Below are 20,836 nucleotides of genomic sequence, written 5' to 3'. Positions count from 1 at the left end.
CAAAACGTTTATCGACCCTATTGTAAAGAAACAATAGGAAGCGAAAATAAAGGTTGGAAAGGACATTTTTAAACTCATATTGAATTCAGCACCTGGTAAAATGTGCGAGAGTCTTCTCAATCGCAGTTGATGTGAATTTGTTACCAATAATAATGTGCTCGAATCATTGCAGATTTGAATTCCAGATGGTTCACCATCATAGACTCAAATATGGTCCTTTTACATAGAAAAAGAAAACGTCATTTTGAATGAAAATATTGCAGCGGGGAGCTCTATTCTGAAAATTAAAATAAAAATCATGTTGGAATTATATTTCAAAGTGTGTAGGCTACAATGGCCAGGGGAGGGACAAGTTCAAGTATATAATGGGGATAAGATAAAAACCGATAATTTATCGGAAGATTTGGTCAATGGCGAATACATACCTCTCAGATGGACTATACTAATTTGGAGAAGGTTATTCATCCAGAGTTGGTGAAACACCAGGCCCCAAGTAAAATTTTAGTTTTTAAATCAGAAACGGCAAGTGACTTGATTTCGGCAAGCGAATGGTGTAGTTGCTGGTCCGAAGGTGCATTACGTACAAACACGCAATCACGAAATAAAAAACGTTTGCAGTAGGGCGACTAAACATTATGTAGAGAGCAATTTCGAGATGAATGTTTATAGTAACACTGTCAAATGTAGTCTAAGACTAGGGCAAAAGTCATGGCCATTCGCTCTTTAAAATTAAAAAATCGAACTGTTAAAGAAAAAATTGTCAATTCAGCAATATCCGATAAAGCCTATGAATGTGAGGATGGCGTGAAGGTACTATCCTATGGGCACTGCCTTACTTAGGATTGAGCTGAATGTGTAAAATTAAAAAAAACATTCCAGTCTGGACAAACGCTTAAATTAAATTAAAATTATTATTTTTCTCCATTAGAGTGTAGGAAGAGGGTGGGGGATACATCATTTTATATTCTATATACATTTTTTTCTATTTTGAATATTGTGTCGTCGTTGTTGTTGTATTCGTGTTTTGTGCGTGTGAGTGTGTGTGTCTAAGAACAGAGTTCATGTTGTTGATGTTGTTGTTTTTCTTTGTTAACAATGTTTACACATATATATATATTTTAATTACTTTCAAAAAGTTTTTATACTATAATATTTTAAAGTACACAACATATTATTCTGAATTGAATTTCTTTAATTAGACGTTTCAGAGAAAGGAGGCAGCATTCCACCAGCCAACTAAAAGACAGCGCTTATCTGCATGGAGGGAGGTAAAAGTTTACATTCCAGCCTCGAACGGCCGCTAGGTCGCGGTTACCCTACATTTTTTATAGTTATTTTTATTAGTTTGTATTTTGTACGTGATATTGTAAATAAAAACGTTTGGTTCGGTCTAATAAAAAATTATTTGGTTAGGTCAAATAAAAATGTTTTTTTTACTTAGTTTCTGTAAAATCACTAGTATAGGTTGTTTTTTGTAGGTGATTTACATTGTAAATAAAAAAATGCATGATTTTATACTTTATTCTATTTTCATTTTTGGATACAGAGAGAAAAAAGGCTATTAAATATAGGAAATAGTAAATTATCTACTCAATAGACGAATGAATTTCGCACTTAGCTGCATTCTGATTTTTAACGGGGGAATATGTACCAATTTAAAACTCCATTCAAATCGTTTCTTTGTGGACCATCAATGTCTGGCAAGACAATACTTATGGCCGAAAAAAAAAATCTAAAATCGTAATAAAAAGTTTTTATAAAAATCCACGAGAAATTTACTATTGCTATAGTATATGACAAGAATTCTATGACAAGATAAAAGCTATTGCACGAGACATAAAGTTCATACAAGAGCTTGATGTGTTTTACACTATTGAGCCAAATTTTCGGTTGATTATTGAGGATTTAGCTGAATCCATTGAACAAAAATCCCAGGAGATGCTAGAGTTGTTTAATGTAAACTCTCACCGTGAAAACTCCCGCAACTATTGTCTTACACAATCTTTTCCATTAGGGCAAGCTAATAAGAACACTTTCATTCAACTGCACCTTCCATATTATCTACAGAGTCGTTCGTGATTCAAGTTCCCCCCTAAGACTAATTAAAAAAAATTTCCCCGTTTCCCACATTCTTGCTTTCAGCATACAAATCGGCAACAAATAAACACAGTGGCTACATTCTACTGGATCTTGATCAGAGTGTACCCGAATATTTGCGTGTAGTTACCGATATTTCTAAATGAAATTAACCTATATCTTCCAGTGAAATATAAAAAGGTCGTTAGTTGACATCATGACACTCAAGAAACAACTGTACATGAAAACAGGCATTTAATTTCCGTCCTAGGCAATTCAAAACCAGCACTTAGGAAGGCAACACTCAAGTACGGTGTCCACAGTGAATTAACAAATCTCATATCAGAGCTAGTTTTAAATTCAACTGAAGGCAATGTTTGTTTGGTGTGGTAAGCTAGGACTGCCACCAGATATTAGCACAAAAATGTTGCTACATCGCTTACTGGAGGGGAAGCTTCGCTGGCGCCAAATTTTGTAATGGAATACCCGTGGTTACCACTATTGTTCCGTAAATATAGAGTATGTTAATATCCAATTACGGTATCCCCTGATCCAGGGTATGATAACGTGATCAAACGGTCAAAAGGCCAAACTCTAGGCTAAGGGTGCCCAACCTGGGTTACTACTAATATTTCTAGCTATCTCCTTGGAGGGTCACGGACCCCCTGTCGATATAATAAATGACGGTATATCTCGCAACTCTTTTCCTGCTACAAATAATACAAATTCAGCCTCGCTGTATGCTCCCGGACTGCACCTAGGCTAAAAAGTCAAAAATACAAAGTCATTAAAAGTCATTATTTCCCAGAGGGGAAAAAAGTCATTATAAAGACAAGCTTTCTTACCGTATTCACTTTCACGTATTTAGAGGAACGCAAGAACTGTAGAGAACTCAAAAACTGTTACAATTAATGAAAAAACTTTTCGACCCGCCTCCTTGCACGCACCTCTGACTAAAGGCGAAGAATGGCCGAATCAAATGAAATTCCAGCATCCTTTGAAGCTTTTTGGGCTATTAATTTAAGCTGTATGAGTCTTCGCTCACCTGGTTTTTCACTCATTAGACAGTTAGGGGATTCCTTCAGGCGTCTCATATTAAAGGCTTTACCGGGGTTTAGATATGGAAATTGAAGATAAATGAAGTTAAATTTATAAAAAGGACATTTTCTGAAACCAAAGGGCCCAAATGTCCCAACAAAGTTCAAATACCAGAAGTGGCTTAGCAACAGACACAGCAACATCGATCCACTGAGCATGCCCTAGCAGTCATAAAGAGGGGGAAAAGATCTAAGAATCCAAAGAAAAAGTCTGTTCCATCTGGGCGGAAGCTTCTTTACACTTTTATTGCCAATAATTGCAGGACTTGTAAAGACTTTACCTTAGTATTGATAGTAGTAATTCAGAGAAAAAAGGCTGTATGTTACAAGTTGACTCAAATAGAGCTTTTCCTTTGATCACTAGAACGCTTTGAAGATAATCTCAGCAATTTTATTAATGATGAGAATATTGCAGACGATCAAAACTACTTATGCTTCAAAATGTGCTTCGACAAGTGGATAGACAAAAACCCTACAGAGAAAAGCCAATCAATGTGAGAAACATTGAAAAAAAAGGCTCAAAATTCTAAAAAATCACGATCACAACTACTACACTCACCACCATCACAATCACCAACAACAATGATAACAAAAAGAAGAAGATGCAAGTCCAACGTTGGCCAAAGTTTTGTCGAGTGTTGGAGGTTTACTGCCAAAATCATATCGCGAGCAAAGTAAAAGACTCTTGACTCATCTCGTGGAAAGTGGACACGTTCAAATTGATGGTAAAAGGAATCAGATTATAATTGCTTAAGTCCAATAAACTATTATTGACCAAGATTGCTATAGAAAAATCCAAACGGATCGAGGAAGGGAATTGGTCAATCCACATGTAAAGAAGGTATTGCTGAAATATAATGCAGCGATTTATCACAGTCATAGTCTAATAAAGGCTGCAATGGTCGAGCAATTGATTAGAACCATTTTATTTCTCATTTCACGATATTGTACACTCAGAAACACAGCTGCTTTTGTTCACGACCTGAAAAAAATCATGCAAATTTACTATCAACATCCCCATCACTCTCTATCCAGGCTTAGTCCTCTTGAGGTTCATCGACGTAACAACAATACAGTTAACATTTTTATCAAAAAATATTCCAATGAAAGTGGAATAAAAGAAAAGGGGAAATTCTGTGTCGGCGATACGGTTCAAATCAATCAAACTACTCACGGCCTTGAAAAGGGTAACTGATTATGATCTGAACTTCTGAACTTTTTAAAGTGTCAAAAGTGTTAGAGACTCAACCCGCGATCTACTGTCTTATATATGATACCAAAGATGATGATATCAAAGATGAACAGATTCTTGGTGGGTTTTATGCCTTTGAACTTCAAAGGACCAAAAACGATAGTGGAATCTATCAGACTGAAAAGATATTAAATAGTCAAACTCACAGAGGCAAGAGATAGCTGCTAGTTCATTGCCTTGGGTACTACTCTGATTTTGATTCTTGGGTAGCAGTTTGAGACATACATAATGCCCAATCCTAACTGTTTCTATGTGACACTCATGTCCGATGTTTTTGACCATCTGTATAATGATTTGAAGGAAACTATGAAGTTGCCCTCGTTGATTGTATTCTCAAGTAGATATATATATATATTCATACATATATATATATATATATATATATATATATATATATATATATATATATATATATATATATATATATATATATATATATATATATATATATATATATATATATATATATAATACTGAGAAAGAAGTGAACATACGTACAAAGTTAGGCCTCACGATTGGCCATACTCTAGCCAGGAATGGGTACATATTTTTGACTCCAAAGAATACCCCTTTGCCGCTATACCCTGCAAATATTTTGGTAGTATCAATAAGTTTTGTCATGCAATCAATAGATGTCTTCATTCATAAGAATGGTGCGTTTCAATTCAACTGTTCAATGGAACAGGGAAACATTTACATCAGCTCCGCCATTAAGAATAACATGATTATTCTTAACAATAATCTGAGAGATGTTCTTGGTTTTAAAAACAATACTATCAACGGTAAAAATGCTAGCAGCAGCAGCGAGATGGAGCGTGTAATTTTTGCAGACTATACACGCAGTTTCTCATCAGACTACCGTATATTTCTTTATGCTTCATTCGTTGAGACCTCAAGAATGGGGAATAGCAACGTTTCCCTCCTACGTGTTCTTGAAAGCAAAACCAATCAAGATCACACTCATCATTCTAATATAGAACAACTCAAATATATCCCCATAAAGATTGCATATTTGGAACTCTGCCAGTAACAATAAGAACAGAACTAGGGGACCCTTTAGCAATAATTCGAGAGGGCTAATAGAAAAACTAAATTCGTTTGCCCTAATACTGGTTACTCTGTTGCTAACCTTGGACCACAACAATTCGGTCATAGAATTGACAATTATAAGGATGGCTCGTCAATGTCAGGGTATGGTCTTGACAGTTGTTTTTTTTTGGCTATTTTACTCTACACTACCCATAACTAACAAATACATTGTCCCGGTTGTCACAGATTTTGCATCCTCTACGCTGCAGGATCGGGGCTCTGGCAAATATTTTAAGAATGTTTCAGGAAAACTCAGATCCACTGCACGATCTCTCAGTGACAAGTTGAAATCTCAACAAAGTAGGAAAGACTTAAAAAGGTTGAGAGCCACCTCATAACTTATCAGTCTACTCAGGACAGAAACGAAAGGCATCATAATTGTCATAGAAGAAGAAAGAGCAACATAAGAAAAAACAAAGAGAGAAAATTGCTAGATCGAAAAAGGATTTCTTCTCAAGGAGTATTAAAGGAATAGTGTTTCGCCGCAAAGACACATCACTAAGAAGATCCGTCTCCTTACTTGACTCAATCAATAATACGTACACCTTATTTATCTTCCTACATATAATTGGTAACATTGACACCAGAGCCACACCATAGTCATTCCTGCTGTCAAAAAGCCATGATTTGTGAGTGACATGCGTTTTACCAGATGACTTAAATATCATTTTGTCATGACGAGGAGGGAGGCAAGAGTTCAAAATTACATTGAGTTAATCATGTAATTTAGCCATGGAGTACATAGTTCTAAAAAATTTGCTTTCAAACGAATTACCTAAAGTGTGAGGTTTTTCCCCAGATGCTTCTTTGAAAATACATTTTAAGACTTAGGCTAGTAAAGACCGTGGTTTGCTCTTGACTAGGCTGCTTGTACTGATGCAACTACGACGGGAGACAGAAGACCCTCTAAGGTTCCCAAGTATGATAATCTCAATGGTGTAGTTTTCATGTTTTCTAACGTTCTTCACTTTAGAAATAGCACCAAAAAATGCTATTTCTTCTTTTATATGGTACCTCTAGAGCTACGAAGGAAAATTCATAACATCCATGAATACACAAGCATTAGGTTTCTGGACCATTAACCATCTCTCTACGATATTCCAGTAGCCTGATCTCACTACTGAACCAAAAGGGAAAAAGAGAGAAGCATTACTACTACGCTGCTACCCACTGCAAAAAAGCGATTATCCTTGTTTACAAGATGCAGGCTGAAAACATTCAGCTATGGTTTCAACGATGGCAATTTGAATAGTGTAGTTGTATTTTGATTTCACGCCAGTTCTTAGAGGTTTTAGGCTCTTTTCGAAATTTAAAAAAATGTGGCTTTGAAATTGTAAATTCTTAATCTTCTGAACCTAAATAATAGTTATTATGCTTCTGTCAGCATTCCTTGGGGATTGTTTCTTACAAGACGTGCATTAGAAAACATGAGAAAACATAATGACTTTTTGCAACTAAACATAAATTATGTTGTAGCTTGAAAACCCAGGTTCCTCATCTTATCTGATATTTAAAAATATCATATGGGGATATTTTAGTTTCTTACCTTTAATAGATCATTTGTGTCGGAGGAACTAAATTCAGCCATTTCTCGAGCCAAAACACCCATTATGCTGTAAAATTCGTCTGCACTTTGTACTGCAAGTATACGACTAGAAAATATAAGTATACGAGATGAAAATATAAAATGTTACCAAAGTTTGTAACAGTATTTGTAATCAGTTAATAAATGACAACAACTATTCACATAAAGGTAAAGAACCACGTTGAACTGAAAATGAACATCTGTTACCCTAAATATGAGAAAAATGTCGTCCCCTAAATCCGACACTTTTAAATTAAAGCTTAGCTTTCGTGTTACTAAAAATCTATTCAAATTTAATAAATATTACCGTTTATTAGTTGTAAGGTTTTTCACATATTACTTGCCATAACGTTTGCTCCTATATACTTTACTTGTGTTGCATGACCAACGCTTCAGTTTCGTCTTGTATTTTTTTCTTCTTATTTTCTTATACCACAGAAATAAGTTTATGTCAGAGATGATCATCTGAATCTGTTCCACCAGTAGTAGTAGACAGTAATATAAAATTGAAGTTAGATTGAAATCCAGAAGTCCAACTGTGCGAGGATTCTCTGGTCCCATAACTATAATATTTTCTTAGAATGACAACTAGACAAACTTACAGGTCCAAAAAAGATAATTTTCTAACGGATACAAAAGTGTGACCTTCTGTAGTTACAAGCGATTTGTGCTTGTCACAAGTAACTGTTCACTACTTGTAGTTAGTTGCTTCTCTTTTTTGGATAAATATTGCTATCTTTTCATTTATAATCTCTTTGAAAGAGCAGAAGCAGAATTCCATCCTATATAGTTGAAATGTCAATGAGAAAGATGTTTTCTTCTGCTGCTCAGTATACGGCCTTAGAACGACAATTTTTCTAAACTCTATCTTCAACACATCCTATACAATTAATTTAACAAAAGAACTTTTGAACGAGAGATGGTTAACTCGCGAAAAATGTCTGACCAGTGTTCTTCAGAAGGTGACAATATTGGTTTTTTCCTTCTCCACTTTAGATTACGTATGTAGAAAAGAAGATATACATAAAGTATATGAGAAAAGTATAGATATGTAAAAAAATTATGTGTAATAGAAAATGAACAAGAACAACCAGCTTTTGAGGAGATCAGACACCGCTTTAATTCGATTTACTATAGATAAATATTAAATGTTTCAATGGCAAGTTGTACCACTTTAATTATTTTAGACCATTAAGTACATTATAAGTAAATAGTAAAAGGTATCTCCGTTCAGGCAAACCTGGTTGATAAACGAAATATTTATTCTATATATATTGGGCATCAGCTAAATGATCGAAAACCTTTTTGTTTTTATTGACTTGTCATAGACGAGTATCATGGAATGAGGTTGTTTATCGAGGGGAGGGTTCATGCGTATCTTTTTGAACCAGACGAGGAAGTGACTTGTCTCTTTTTAAATCAATTTTACTTAAGGAATTTTATACAAATTTTTATTCAAGAACACGGTTCCCTCAGAAGGAAACTGGAATGGTTTCTTTATAAGAACCTAGTTTCCTAAATAAGAAACTGTTGGTTGAGTAGATAAAGAAGACATTGAAATGTTTCCACTTTAAGAATAACATTCAATTTTGATCGAAGGAAAAGAGATATGTCAATCCTAAAAAGAAAATCGTCCAAAGAAAACAATAAGAGGAAATAAGAAAATTGGTCAAAAATGCGGTATGTAATTAACAAAGAAAAAGATACTCTGAATATTCCGCCTGTATATCCAAAAAAGCTACAAACATTAGGAACTTGAAGGAATAAAACAATCACACATGTTGAATATTTTATTTATATTAAAGCTTGATACAAATGACTGCATCAATTTATACGTCTCAGACATCTTTCTTTTTTTATTAATCTGAAAATCTTTAATAGCTTATTTTAAAAAACGATAAAACTAAAAAATTATGTTGCATAATAATGCACTTTTAAGCAGAGAAATCCCTTGCAACAGGCGGGATGAAACCTTCATCCAGAAAGTTTCCAGGCGCTGTTTTATATACTATGCTGTCACAAGGTAATTAGAATGGATATTTGGAAGCTAGATGAAATAGATAAGAAAGATAAGTAGCTCGTCTCTGAAAGTGTATTACATTATAACACAGAAAACTAACTATCACAGCAACCATAATGTTGCTCTTTACTCTCATAAGGTGATCTGAGAGTTGTCTCTGGTTTTCTTCAATGTAATTATTGTACAAATTTCATTTAATTTGAAATGACGGTTTGGAAAGGTTCTTAAACTAAGACTATCACTCCTATCCAAGCCGTTCTTTACAGTAATTCTTCTGGCAAAAAAATACAAAATTTCAGATTTTTGAAGATAGGAGCTTGAAACCTCTTCAGTAAGGTTCTCTGACACGCTGAATCTGATGGTGTGATTTTCATTAAGATTCTATGACTTTTAGGGATGTTTAGCCTTTTTTGAAAAAAGGGTAAATTTTCTCAGGCTCGTAACTTTTGATGGATATGAGTACACTTGATGAAACTTACATATTTAAAATAAGCATAAAAATCTGATTCTTTTGATGCATCTATTAATATTAAAATTCCGTTTTTTAGAGTTCCGGTTATTACTGAGACGAGTTCCTCTTACTATACAGTTCGTTACCATGACCTGTTTGAATAATAGCTTAGGATAGTTTGCTTTTAACGGACCGGTTCGGGTTGTAATCCTGGTATGGGAATTATTTTAAAAACATAATATGAAGAAATTCATTAGTTAATTTGACAAGATATTGGTTACTAAGGGCAAAAGTTCGTTCCTTACTGTAACCATTTATAATGAACAATATAGATCATTTACGTAACTATATCGAAGCACCTTTTATAATAACTTTTTATTCGTTCTTCATTACAATGATAAGAAACCGGAAAAAGCCTATGGCTTTTTCTTCTTTGAAATATTAAGAGACGAACCTTAAACAATTAATTAGTTAACTAATTCCAATGTATGCTATGGTTAGTTATTCCAATTATCATCTTTTCATGTAATCATATATACCACAGATATCTTTTTCTTTTCCTTGTTGCACCAGTTACTATGAGATAGGCTTCGGTCCTTACTGTAATTATTATTAAATTTATCATTTACTATGGGCAATAGTTTGTTGTTTAATACAGCCTTTATATAAAACGTTTAAGTTATTATGGGCAAGATTTCGTTCTTTATTATAATTTCTGCTCATTATAAATGGATGATGCCTTTTTTCTAGGGAAGTAAAATATTATTACAATTTTTTAGTTTCTTACTAATGTTATTACGGGCTTTACTATTCGTTCTTTACTGTAACTACAAACCAACGCTGCCAGTATTTCACACTGAAGTAAAGAAGTTACTTGTTTGAGTCTTAAATTATAATCTTAATTTAGTTACTATGGGCTGAAGTTCATTCTTTACTGTAACTAGTTTTCAGATATTTCTGATGAAACTTATTCCCTATTTATAATGAACTATATAAATTCTTCATGTAACTATATTGAAGTGCCTTTTACATTAACTTTATATTCGTTCTTTATTGCAATGATAACAAACAGGAAAAAGCCTACGGCTTTTTCTTCTTTGAAATAGTAAGAGACGAACTGTTATGCTATGGTTTGTTATTCCAATGATCCTCTTTTAATGCAAAAACAGAAAAAGCCTAAGGTTTTTTATTCTTTGGAATAGTTAGAGATGAACCTCAAAGAATCACCCAGCTAACTAAGTCCAACATATGCAATGGTTTGTTCTTCTAATGATTGTCTTTTATTATATAAAAATATCGGTCTGTTGATCTAGGGATATGATCTCTGCTTCGGGTGGAGGAGGTACCGGGTTCAATTCCGGGACAGACCCAGCTTTTATAATTACCAGAGATGATTTTGAATTGATAATAATACCTACTTTAGAAAAGTTTACCGATGATAACACTGCCACTAAAGCTCAGGGTACTACTATTAATTAATATTTCAGTTACTATAAGCTAGTGTTCATTCTTTATTAATAATTACAGATCGTTGCTTAATGTAACTTTTATTACTTTTGTTACAAGGAACTACAGTTCGTGCCTTAATGTAATTACTATTGAGACGAGTTGTTCTTAATACACACTTTGTTAACACGAACAGTTTGAAAACCCGATTCTGCAAACTCAGATAACAAACAGGAAAAAGCCTACGGCTTTTTCTTCTTTGGAGTAGTAAGAGACGACTCCCAAAGAACCAGGCGGATAACTAACTCCAATGTCTGCAATGGTTTGTTCTTCTAATGATCTTCTTTTACTATGGCCTAAGGTTCGTTCTTTACTGTAATTTCCAAGAGACTGATTTGATGTAATTTTGACGATACTCTTCATTATTTCTGTATTTAATGTTTCTCCGGATTGATGCAGACTTGTTAATATTCAGACGATTTAATTTTTTTTATTTTTTTATTAAAAAAGGCACTAGAACTTTTCATATCCGCTTAAATCGGCCTTCTCGTGACATTCTAGGACCACTGGGTCGATACGATCATTTTTAGAGTGTTTGTTACTATTGAGACGAGTCGTTCTTACTATACAGTTCGCTACCACGAACCGTTTGATGAGTTCCTCGTTCATCGCCTTCTCTTAATGAAAAAATACATTTAATCGTAAAAAGTTCATTTGCCGGGGCTGAAGGCCTCAGATACCGCCCAACCAAAGCGAGGAGCATTTGTGATCTTGCCCCATTTTGAACCAGGGAAATATAGAAAAATCTTTAGGACAAAGAGCCTCTAAAATATGCTCTTTCTTTAGTATATTCAAAGAAGGGGGTGACCTTGATCAGAAATATCACACAGGAAAAAGCCTTCAGATTTCTCTTAGCTGGTCTAGTAAAATATGAACCCCAGTTTAACATGCCTCGTCATATAGTTTTACTGTCACGTCATTTATCGTTGTAACCAAGGATTATACATACGATTTACTTCGTTTGTTAAAAGCGATGCAGTTTTTCGTCAAAAAATATTTTATTTTAAATATTATCTCTTGTCAATTACAAAACCGCCTAGATGTTGCAATTTCCTTTAACATGAGCCCTTACACAGCTCTCTATGATGTTCTGGTGTCCCATTAGCAGCTGATAAAAAGAAGGAGAAAAAAGAGGACGTATCAGTGCTTTTCAACCAAAAAAGTGACTTTCTTTATTGTTCAAGCTAGGGTACTGTAGGTTTCCTTCAAATGATTTCCGGCCATGGTGTTTCCAAAAGTGTACTTTTTTCCGATCCGGTGCCAATCTTAGGGGTCTCAGGCTATTGTTCGAAATTCTCTTAAATTTGTTTTCCAAATAACATTATACTTTTAAAACTAATCAGAATAATAGTTACCATTCCTGTATCAGCTAGAAATGGCAATCTTTCCTCAATTGTCACTTTTTTAGAACGTATTTTTTTTATTTTGGGTGGTTACTATGGGCCATTGTTCGTCCTTTCTAGGTTGCAGCTACCGCTGCAAGCACGATCTAAATTATGGTACATTCACAACTAAAATGGGATTTCTGATAATATTGATGCCAATTAAAGGTGGGTAATTATGGTATAACTACTGCTGAAACAAGTTGTCGTACTTTAAAATACGATAAAAAAAACTCAAACTGAATTTTATTTTAACCTTTTAATGCCACATCTGAAAAACTGTTATAACGGTCTATCAGCCAGCAAAAACAACCATGAAAGTTGCATTCACATTATGATAATGAGCAATATAACGATTCACACTACTATACAACAAGCTTTTCACGTGCAAGTAGCACCCTGCTATCGAATATAATGAAAAACAAAAACAAAAGAGTTTATATATTCATGTATGTTTCCTACTAGAAACGGTCAACTGGACTTTTTCTACGAGAAAAAAGAAAACAAACAAGAATTTTTTCCTTTGGCACAACAGCTGTTTTTAGATGCTTGAAGATCATTTTCCCAAGTTGTATGAAGGTACCATAAAGAAAATCTTAAAGAATCTCTTCAAATACATGAATTTCATCCTTTCTCTTGACGTTTAAGGAAGCCCAAAGGCCACACCTGTCGTCTAATTTACGACCCAAGCTCTTTCTCTAGTTACACCACCTTAACCAAGGTATCCTAGCAAAATTAATGATAAAAGGACAATAACAAGGAAAATAGAGCTCACTCGACTAACGAGTCCCAAAGCGCAAGGGCAGTGCGTAGCAAAACTTCATTTCCCTCAAGGAAAATCAAGTCCCAGATTCGGAGCACTGAATCCTTCGGTAAGCATGTTGAAAATAGTGTCAAAAACCATTGCATTGTAAATACGTTTGTCAAAGGAGGCTCATATGTTGTTCCTAGAATAAGAATTAATTATATTTATAAATGATAGTGTCAATCAAGAGAAACAGGCAAAAGTGTATTATCCTCTACCTGTTAATCATATTAAAATGACAACATTAATAGCCTTACTGAAACTAGAAATAGTTCTTAAATTCCATTTTGAATTTTATTTTTACTGATCAACAATTACGACTAAAAAAACAAAAAACAAAAGAAAACACTAGTTTCTGACTATTGATATAAGAACGGCATTAAATTAAGTAATTGAAGGCAAGCTATTTCCAAGGGGCTGAAAACCTTCGTTCCAGTTTTAAAAAAATCAAAGAGGCATTATTAGAAATGGAGAAAATGTCAGAAACGTTGTAACAATTTCATATAAACTGGGTAGCAGGGTGAGACCTAAGCCACCCTGTTCTAGGTTTGAAACTTTTTAATCTTAATGTACAAAGCTTCTTAGTGACAAATCAAATTTATATCAGAGCTATATATTTGGCCGGCTTAACAAAACTGAAAGTACATCAACGGTGCCATACATAAAGTCAAAAATTTTCAACTGTGCAATTTTTTCATTTCTAAAAGCCATGTCCCATACATATACTTTTCCAGAAATTTCCTGAGAAATTTCCTGAGAAATTGAGAGAATTGACCAATTGTGCAACCTCAGCAATAATGTCGATCTGCGAAATTTTATGTCGAAACAGAGCATAAATTATGTGAAAAACGCATTTGGAATATAAAAAGACACGGTACAACATACCAATAAGCATAACCACTTTCATTTATTTAATCTTTGCTATTTATTAATTTAAAAACTTTTTCCACAAAACAATTTTTTTAAGGAAAAGTAAAGAGTTCCATTACGCCAAAAATGAGCAGAAATAAAGTTCAATAATCTTCCGAGCGTAAAACTACCACAAATCACTATCAATTAATGACTGAAACTCAAAACGAACAGAAATTACAATAAATAGCCGAGTAAAACTTAAATCGAGCAAAAATTAACATGAGTAGGGCCGATAACCTTAATGCCTTCTCAAGACCAGAACATAATTAGCGCTTTACAGAAAAAAACACACAAAACACACAAAAAATTACCGTGGATTGTCAGTTTAATTGACATAAACTGATATTTATTCCTTAAGGTTTTGGTAATTTTTATTTAGGAAAGTAAAGACAGCGAAAACATTTAAAACGTATATTGTTTACATTCCCTTCAACGCACGCTAAAAGTTTCAGCTTATACCATCAGCCGTTCCTGCTGTTCGTAAGATTCTGCTGTAACAACCTTTTGTCAACCTGCATACAGACGGTGTTTGATAGCCTGTATGTTCATATACTTCTTGAAATCTTCATCTCAATGCTCTTAGCCTTACGAGTAGTTGCAATAGAAGTAGTAGTAGTAGTAAATCTAGCAGTAACAGTAGTATTAGCAGTAGTGTGCACATATTGCCTTTTGTTGAGATGATCTCCCTTTAAGCATTCTCTGAAAATTCCATCTTAACACCCAAATCAATACTTGAGATAAACTATTTTGACAATGTGCATGTACACAACGTCCTTTGATTTAGTTCAAATTGCCCCTCAATACTGTAAATGGAGTAGTGTGGTAGTAGTACTGGTGGTAGTTGCAATAGTATTAGTAGCATGCAAATATTGCCTTTTGGATCATCTTGCTTATCATTTCTTGAAATTTCCAAATTAATTTACTCAGTTATTCCCGTGTTATACCCTTTTGACAATCCGTATACACATAACGTGATTGGATTTAGTTCAACACTCCCCTCAACATTGTCTGAAAGGCTTACCTGAATGCCCTTCGTCTTCTTGGGAAGCAAAGTTCAAACTTGCATACCTTTCTCAATAACATATACTATGTGTAAACAATGAATGAATTGCCTAACATACAGCCCTTGTCCTGAGGACGGTGGAGAGGTTGACATCCCCAAAGACATAATTGCTAAACCTTCAAACAATGCTGAACAAAATAGCTCTCTTAGAATTCCTATCGGATGTGTTTTGGGGAAAAATAGGCCTTAGGGGAGGGGGGGGTTGCTGATTGACCTCCATTCAGTTTTGACTTATAACAGAGCACTAAAAATCCGATTTCCAATCCAATTAGCTCTATCAGATCCAAAGTTTATACAACCACCCGTTCATTAAAAACCTTGTATGCCCCCAGGGCATAACTTACAACCCTTGCACTGAGGGCTGTAAGGGGGTTGACATCCTCAAAGACATAATTTCGGGACTTTTAAACTACGCTGAACAAAATGACTATCCCAAATTTTGATTGGATATGTTTGGGAAAATGGTGGGCAGGGGAGGGGGATTGCTTACCCTCCAATCACTTTCGACTATTAAAAATGGTACTAGACTTTCAATTTCTAATCGAATGAGTCCTTTTTGAAGTTCTTACGCCAACTCCTTCGATACGAAGGTGCCTGGTGTAAAAGAAAACATTGTGCCCACATCGCTCTTTACTTAGGTAGCGCTATTGCACGGCCTATGATTATTCTATATCAAGGCCGTATCCAGAGGGGGGAGAGGGGAGTTACGGGGGTTTGATACCCTCTCTCCCCCAAAAATTATTTGTCCGACTCGTAAAAACGTAACATAAATGAATATAAACCAATTTTTGATGCGTTTTTGATTTGTTTTTAGCTGTTGTAGCTAACAACAAATCATCTTTATATTGGTTCACTGGCCAGCATAAAGCATCTTTATGCTGGCTCGCCAAAGTAATCCGGAGAGAGGTGCACCCATCGGTAAACCATAAATATGATCGTAAAAAGAATTACGGAATTGGAAATATATTGAAAACTTGTTGCAGAGTTTAACCAAAGTCATTAAGATCTCGCAATCTATTCCTGCTGCTGAAGCTTCTATTAAATGGTAAGCTTCTATTAAATGGTAATATATATATATATATACTAAATGGTAATATAATATATATATATATATATATATATATATATATATATATATATATATATATATATATATATATATATATATATATATATATATTATATATATTTTTACGATAAATTTTTACGATAAATTACGATAAATTTATGTATCGTAATCTGTCGTATCCATGACAACCAGATAATTGCTTTTATCTGCTTTAGTTATAATAATAGAAGGGTCTTTGCGGAGATCAGATAGAATTTTTATGTCAAACGAATTATCCGGTTTTATAATGGCGGGAGAATTAAGCTTTTTTGTTGTTGTTGTAAAGGGTATCAATAAGACTACCCCTAACTCCGTCTGGGTTGGAAATAGATGTATAATATTTGTGCAAAGAAGACTAGAGAGGAAATTAAATCTGCCACAGGAACTTATTTTGGAAGAAAAGAGAATTTTGAACCTTTTTCGAGAGTTTGAATTTCCTTTGGTTCAAGCGTTCTAGAGGACAGATTAACAACAGCTGGTCCAGGAGTGAATCTTTGAGTATAAGTAGGGCTATTCATTAAAGATTCATATCGTAGGTTTTCCAGTTTTTTTCCCTTGATAAGCGGAAATCATGACTGAATAAATTTTTTTCCAATCTAACAACCTGGCTAAAACATCAGAGGGAAAGGTTATTTTCTGCGGTTATTTGTAACTTTTGACTATTTGACCAATTGATATTTTATTTAAGCTTACGGACATTTAATTGTAAAATTCTATTTTTAAACTATTAAACACAACCCAAACTGGAACAGCAAAATTTCGGAAGTGGTAACTTAAACAATATTATAAACAAATTAAGATCGACAGAAAGTTCTGACTGTGTAATCGAAGGAAATTTAATCACGATCCAGCATTTTTATTCTTAATAAAAAAAGTAAAAAAAAAACACTCATTACTAATATTTCTACAAATAGCAAATAATAAGATCGTGTCAGTCAAAAGGCAAAGAGAAGTTAAGCTCAAAAATACATTAAAAAAGTGTTCTTAAGAAAAAGTTTAACCATTAATATTAAAACCTAAAATGAGTAGAAATCGTCAATTCAAACTTAAGTCAAACAGAAATTACCATGAGTTTTTCAATTTATAATCTAGCCTTTAAGATATCGTCTTGCTCATTAAAATCTTAATAAAAACACAAGTTTTGATAGCTTGTTGTGAAAAGAAAAGTTAACTCTTTTTTATAATTAGCTTTTGGGTTATAGCAGTCGTTTTTAAAGAACTAAGATAAAAATAAAAACCAAAATTTAGCATAAATATCAGAGTTGAGGGGAGGGCAGTCCTCTCATGCGTAGAATAATTTATGTCCGTTTTAATTTTCAACATCACCATGTACTTTGATTTTTAAAAGGCTATGTTTTTATGCAATTTATGCTAGCTTTTAATATTTGAGGTGACTAAATTTGAGGGCAAATTCCCATCTCTGTCTTTATCTGAAGGACCTCTCATAGAAAAAAAAATTACAAATTTGAGCCTAAAAACACATACTTTGAGGCTTCAAGTACCCCCTCTCTCAAAACTGTCACGTGATCCCTTTATGTTTAGTTTACAACTAGAAAGTACTACATAACTGCTACTGTTTCTATTCAAATAGTCAATAACATCCGTTTTTCTTTTCCTTTTTTAGCATGGAACGCATATATGTTTAGGGACAAATATGTAATCGCACCGCAGTCTGACTTTCAAAACTAGTAGGTTGCAGAGATGGTCTTTCGAGAGTTGCGGAACGTGGTATCTCAAAATTCTTCTGAATTATCTTGACCCGAAGAGCAGAGTAGGGCCTACATTCTTATGGTATAAATATCCAAAGAAGCTAATATTCTACAGGTTATAAAGTAATTACTTTTAAATTTATATTTAAACTCTGAAAGCTAGCAGAAACTGATTCTAGTCTGAAGCACTCAACTCAGAACTTTTACAACCTAAATTTAACAATAAATTTGTTACCCACCATAAAATGAATGTGTTCATCAACCACGATAGTAAAGTAAAATCAGCAAGGTACGTTTAATCAAGAAATGTACTGAGCAAAGCCTGTCATCAAATAGAAAAGCAGTTTAAAATCCGAAAAAAAGGAAAAATATAACAACTTGAGCGCAAAGATTGAAAACTGGCTATTTAGAATGTCAACAAGTGGCTATGAAATTTTAACCTTTATTTATTTTTCCATTTGTGCGTAAATATTCTATTATGCCGCTGTATATTCTAACATACAAATTGCTGATTAAAAGGACAGGATGACATCAATTCACGGAGATAATTTGGCCCGTCGCTATGGGGCTCCCCTAGCCTGCTCTATGGTAATTACCTTGTGTGTCAGCACCATCTTGTTGTAATAAGTCAAGATGTGCTGATAACTCAGGAAGACGAAGACGCAGAAGCTCCCTGAATACGGCCATATCGATTGATAACCCTCGTAGATTTTCTCCGAAGTACCCATCAGGTAGAACACCTTCAACTAGGAATACCATAACCTGTAAGAGCACAAAAAATTAGTATTAATTTTGAAAACATTATTTCAAGTCCCCAAGAAACATGCTGAAGGGTATGCTCATCCTTCAAGAGCCGGAACTATCGTAACCTAAATACCCATGGATTTTATAATAATTTTTACAAATACTTTCAGAATTCATATAAAATTAACCGGTTTTTACCTGTTTTGACAATTTTCCCGACCGATATAAGGCCTATTCTACAGAGAAGAGCTTATATTTTTTTGTCTTCAAAACTTGCAAAATTACCGACATTGTTCATTACCTTTAAAAACCATGTAAAATGATGGAATTGGAACATGTCAAGGGTTTATCAATCTTTCGCGAAAAAAAATAACAATTTTTCCAAAAACACTGAAGATTGGTGTAAAACCTAAAGTAAAAACAGAAATAATAAAAAAAACATAAAAAACAAAAATACCCTATACATGGGATGGACTAACCTCCCATTCAACCTTCACTCTTTATGCTATAGCTTGGTTAGTGGTTTCCTGAAGGCATTTTAAAAAGCAAAAAATATAGCCAGTAGAAAATTGCAAGGTTCATTTACCAATTGCCTTTCAAAGTTAAAACGAACAGAAACTGCCACGAAGGTGGGTTCTACTAACGCCACCTATGCTTCTTAAGGCTAGACAGTGTTGCAAGATGGGCCTGTTTTTCGCCCCATGGGCTTGTCTTGGCCGCCAGGGGCAGGTTGAATCTCGGAGCGGCCGTGGGGCGGAAACGTGGGATTAAAAAAAATGGGCTCATTTTGACTGAAAGTTGGAAACCATACGAAGATTTCAAAATGATCATGGCTCAGCCGTGGCTATGCATCAAAACTCTTTAACGCATGGAAAGCTATTCTGCATCGCTCTCTGCTTAGGGAATAGATTTCAGCTTGGCTCTGCAAGTACACTCTCGTTTAGGTAGGATGCAAACAGAATAGCGCTAATTTAAGGGAACTTAAGATGTCAAGTTTCGTATTCCAATTGCTGCTCAGATTAAGGCAAGACTTTAATTATATGCAGATTTATGTTTTTCGGGATATATTTGAAAGATCTTTGTGAATAGGTTTTGGTTGATATTAGATAGGTGAGGTTTTATGTCCAAACCTTAGATTATTTTTTCTGTGGCTGCCTCTTTTAGCAAGGTCCTTTCTGCGTAGTACACGCACGGGTTTAGAATTTCACAGAGAAAATTACAAATAGATTAGATACAACTTACGTCTCTCTTTCAGAATTTAGTTTAACTATGGAGAAACAGAGTTATAATTATGGAAAAAGATTCTAGCTCAAAAACTTTTTTTACGGGCTATATATTTTGTACTAAGGACCAATTGGGCTCTACATTTTCTTAGAGGCTGAAAAGTTTGACACCTAGATCAATGTGTAAATTTTATGCACATTTCTACGGCTGAAAAAAAAACTGTTTAAAAAAATGAAAGCTTTCCGTTTATGCATTAGCCGAAATGCAATATCGGTACTCTTTATAGTAATTTTAAGCTCTAGATTAAGCTATATTAAGCTCTAGAAGCTAATCAAAAGAGTTCACAGCGGTTTAACCGTTATGACAAATAAACCTGCAGCTAAAAGCAGATGCAATTTGGCAGATCACGCAAAATGGTTGTTTTTTGCGAGAAAGCGGATTAGGATGAACCAAGGGTAAGCAATCAAGGTAAAAGTAGAGTTAGATTAGTGGCAAACTTTGTTTGACTTTAGCCCAAAAGAACTAATTTAGCACTGTTTCATGAAGTGTAGCACCGTAGCACGTGCTTCAATTTGTAGCACTTTCGTAATGCAATTTTCTATTTTTGTTATGAACGAAATGATGAGGATTTTTAAAAAAGGCAGAAGAATTAACAAAAAGTGTGGACCGCATTTTTGCATATTTGTTTCGAAAGACTTGTGCGAAGTTTGACTTAACCGGGACCATCTTTTTGCCGTATTCGTTTCAAAAGACTGGTGCTAAGTTTGAAATAACCAGATACAAAAAACAAACAAACAAAAACTGATATAAAAC

The 20,836-nt window shown here is 34.2% G+C and overlaps 1 protein-coding gene across 1 annotated transcript in view; it reads right to left on the bottom strand.

Annotated features, from left to right (window-relative positions):
• The window catches only part of LOC148944442 (TBC1 domain family member 30-like), a 175,222-nt gene that overhangs the window by 70,250 nt on the left and 84,136 nt on the right, over positions 1–20,836 (bottom strand). Inside the window, exons 3-5 of the mRNA XM_089099930.1 lie at positions 18,652–18,817; positions 13,234–13,405; positions 7,061–7,166 (exon numbers count right to left, since the gene is read on the bottom strand). Coding sequence (XP_088956056.1) covers positions 7,061–7,166; positions 13,234–13,405; positions 18,652–18,817 — 444 coding nt within the window. The remainder of the gene's footprint in view (positions 1–7,060; positions 7,167–13,233; positions 13,406–18,651; positions 18,818–20,836) is intronic.

The sequence above is a fragment of the Artemia sp. Qi Xiang Cuo genome, chromosome 14 (assembly GCF_049724085.1).
Source record: "Artemia sp. Qi Xiang Cuo chromosome 14, ASM4972408v1, whole genome shotgun sequence".
Classification (NCBI taxonomy): Eukaryota; Metazoa; Arthropoda; class Branchiopoda; order Anostraca; family Artemiidae; genus Artemia; species Artemia sp. Qi Xiang Cuo.
Note: the sequence above shows the minus strand (reverse complement) of the source record. Positions and strands in the feature narration are given on the sequence as shown.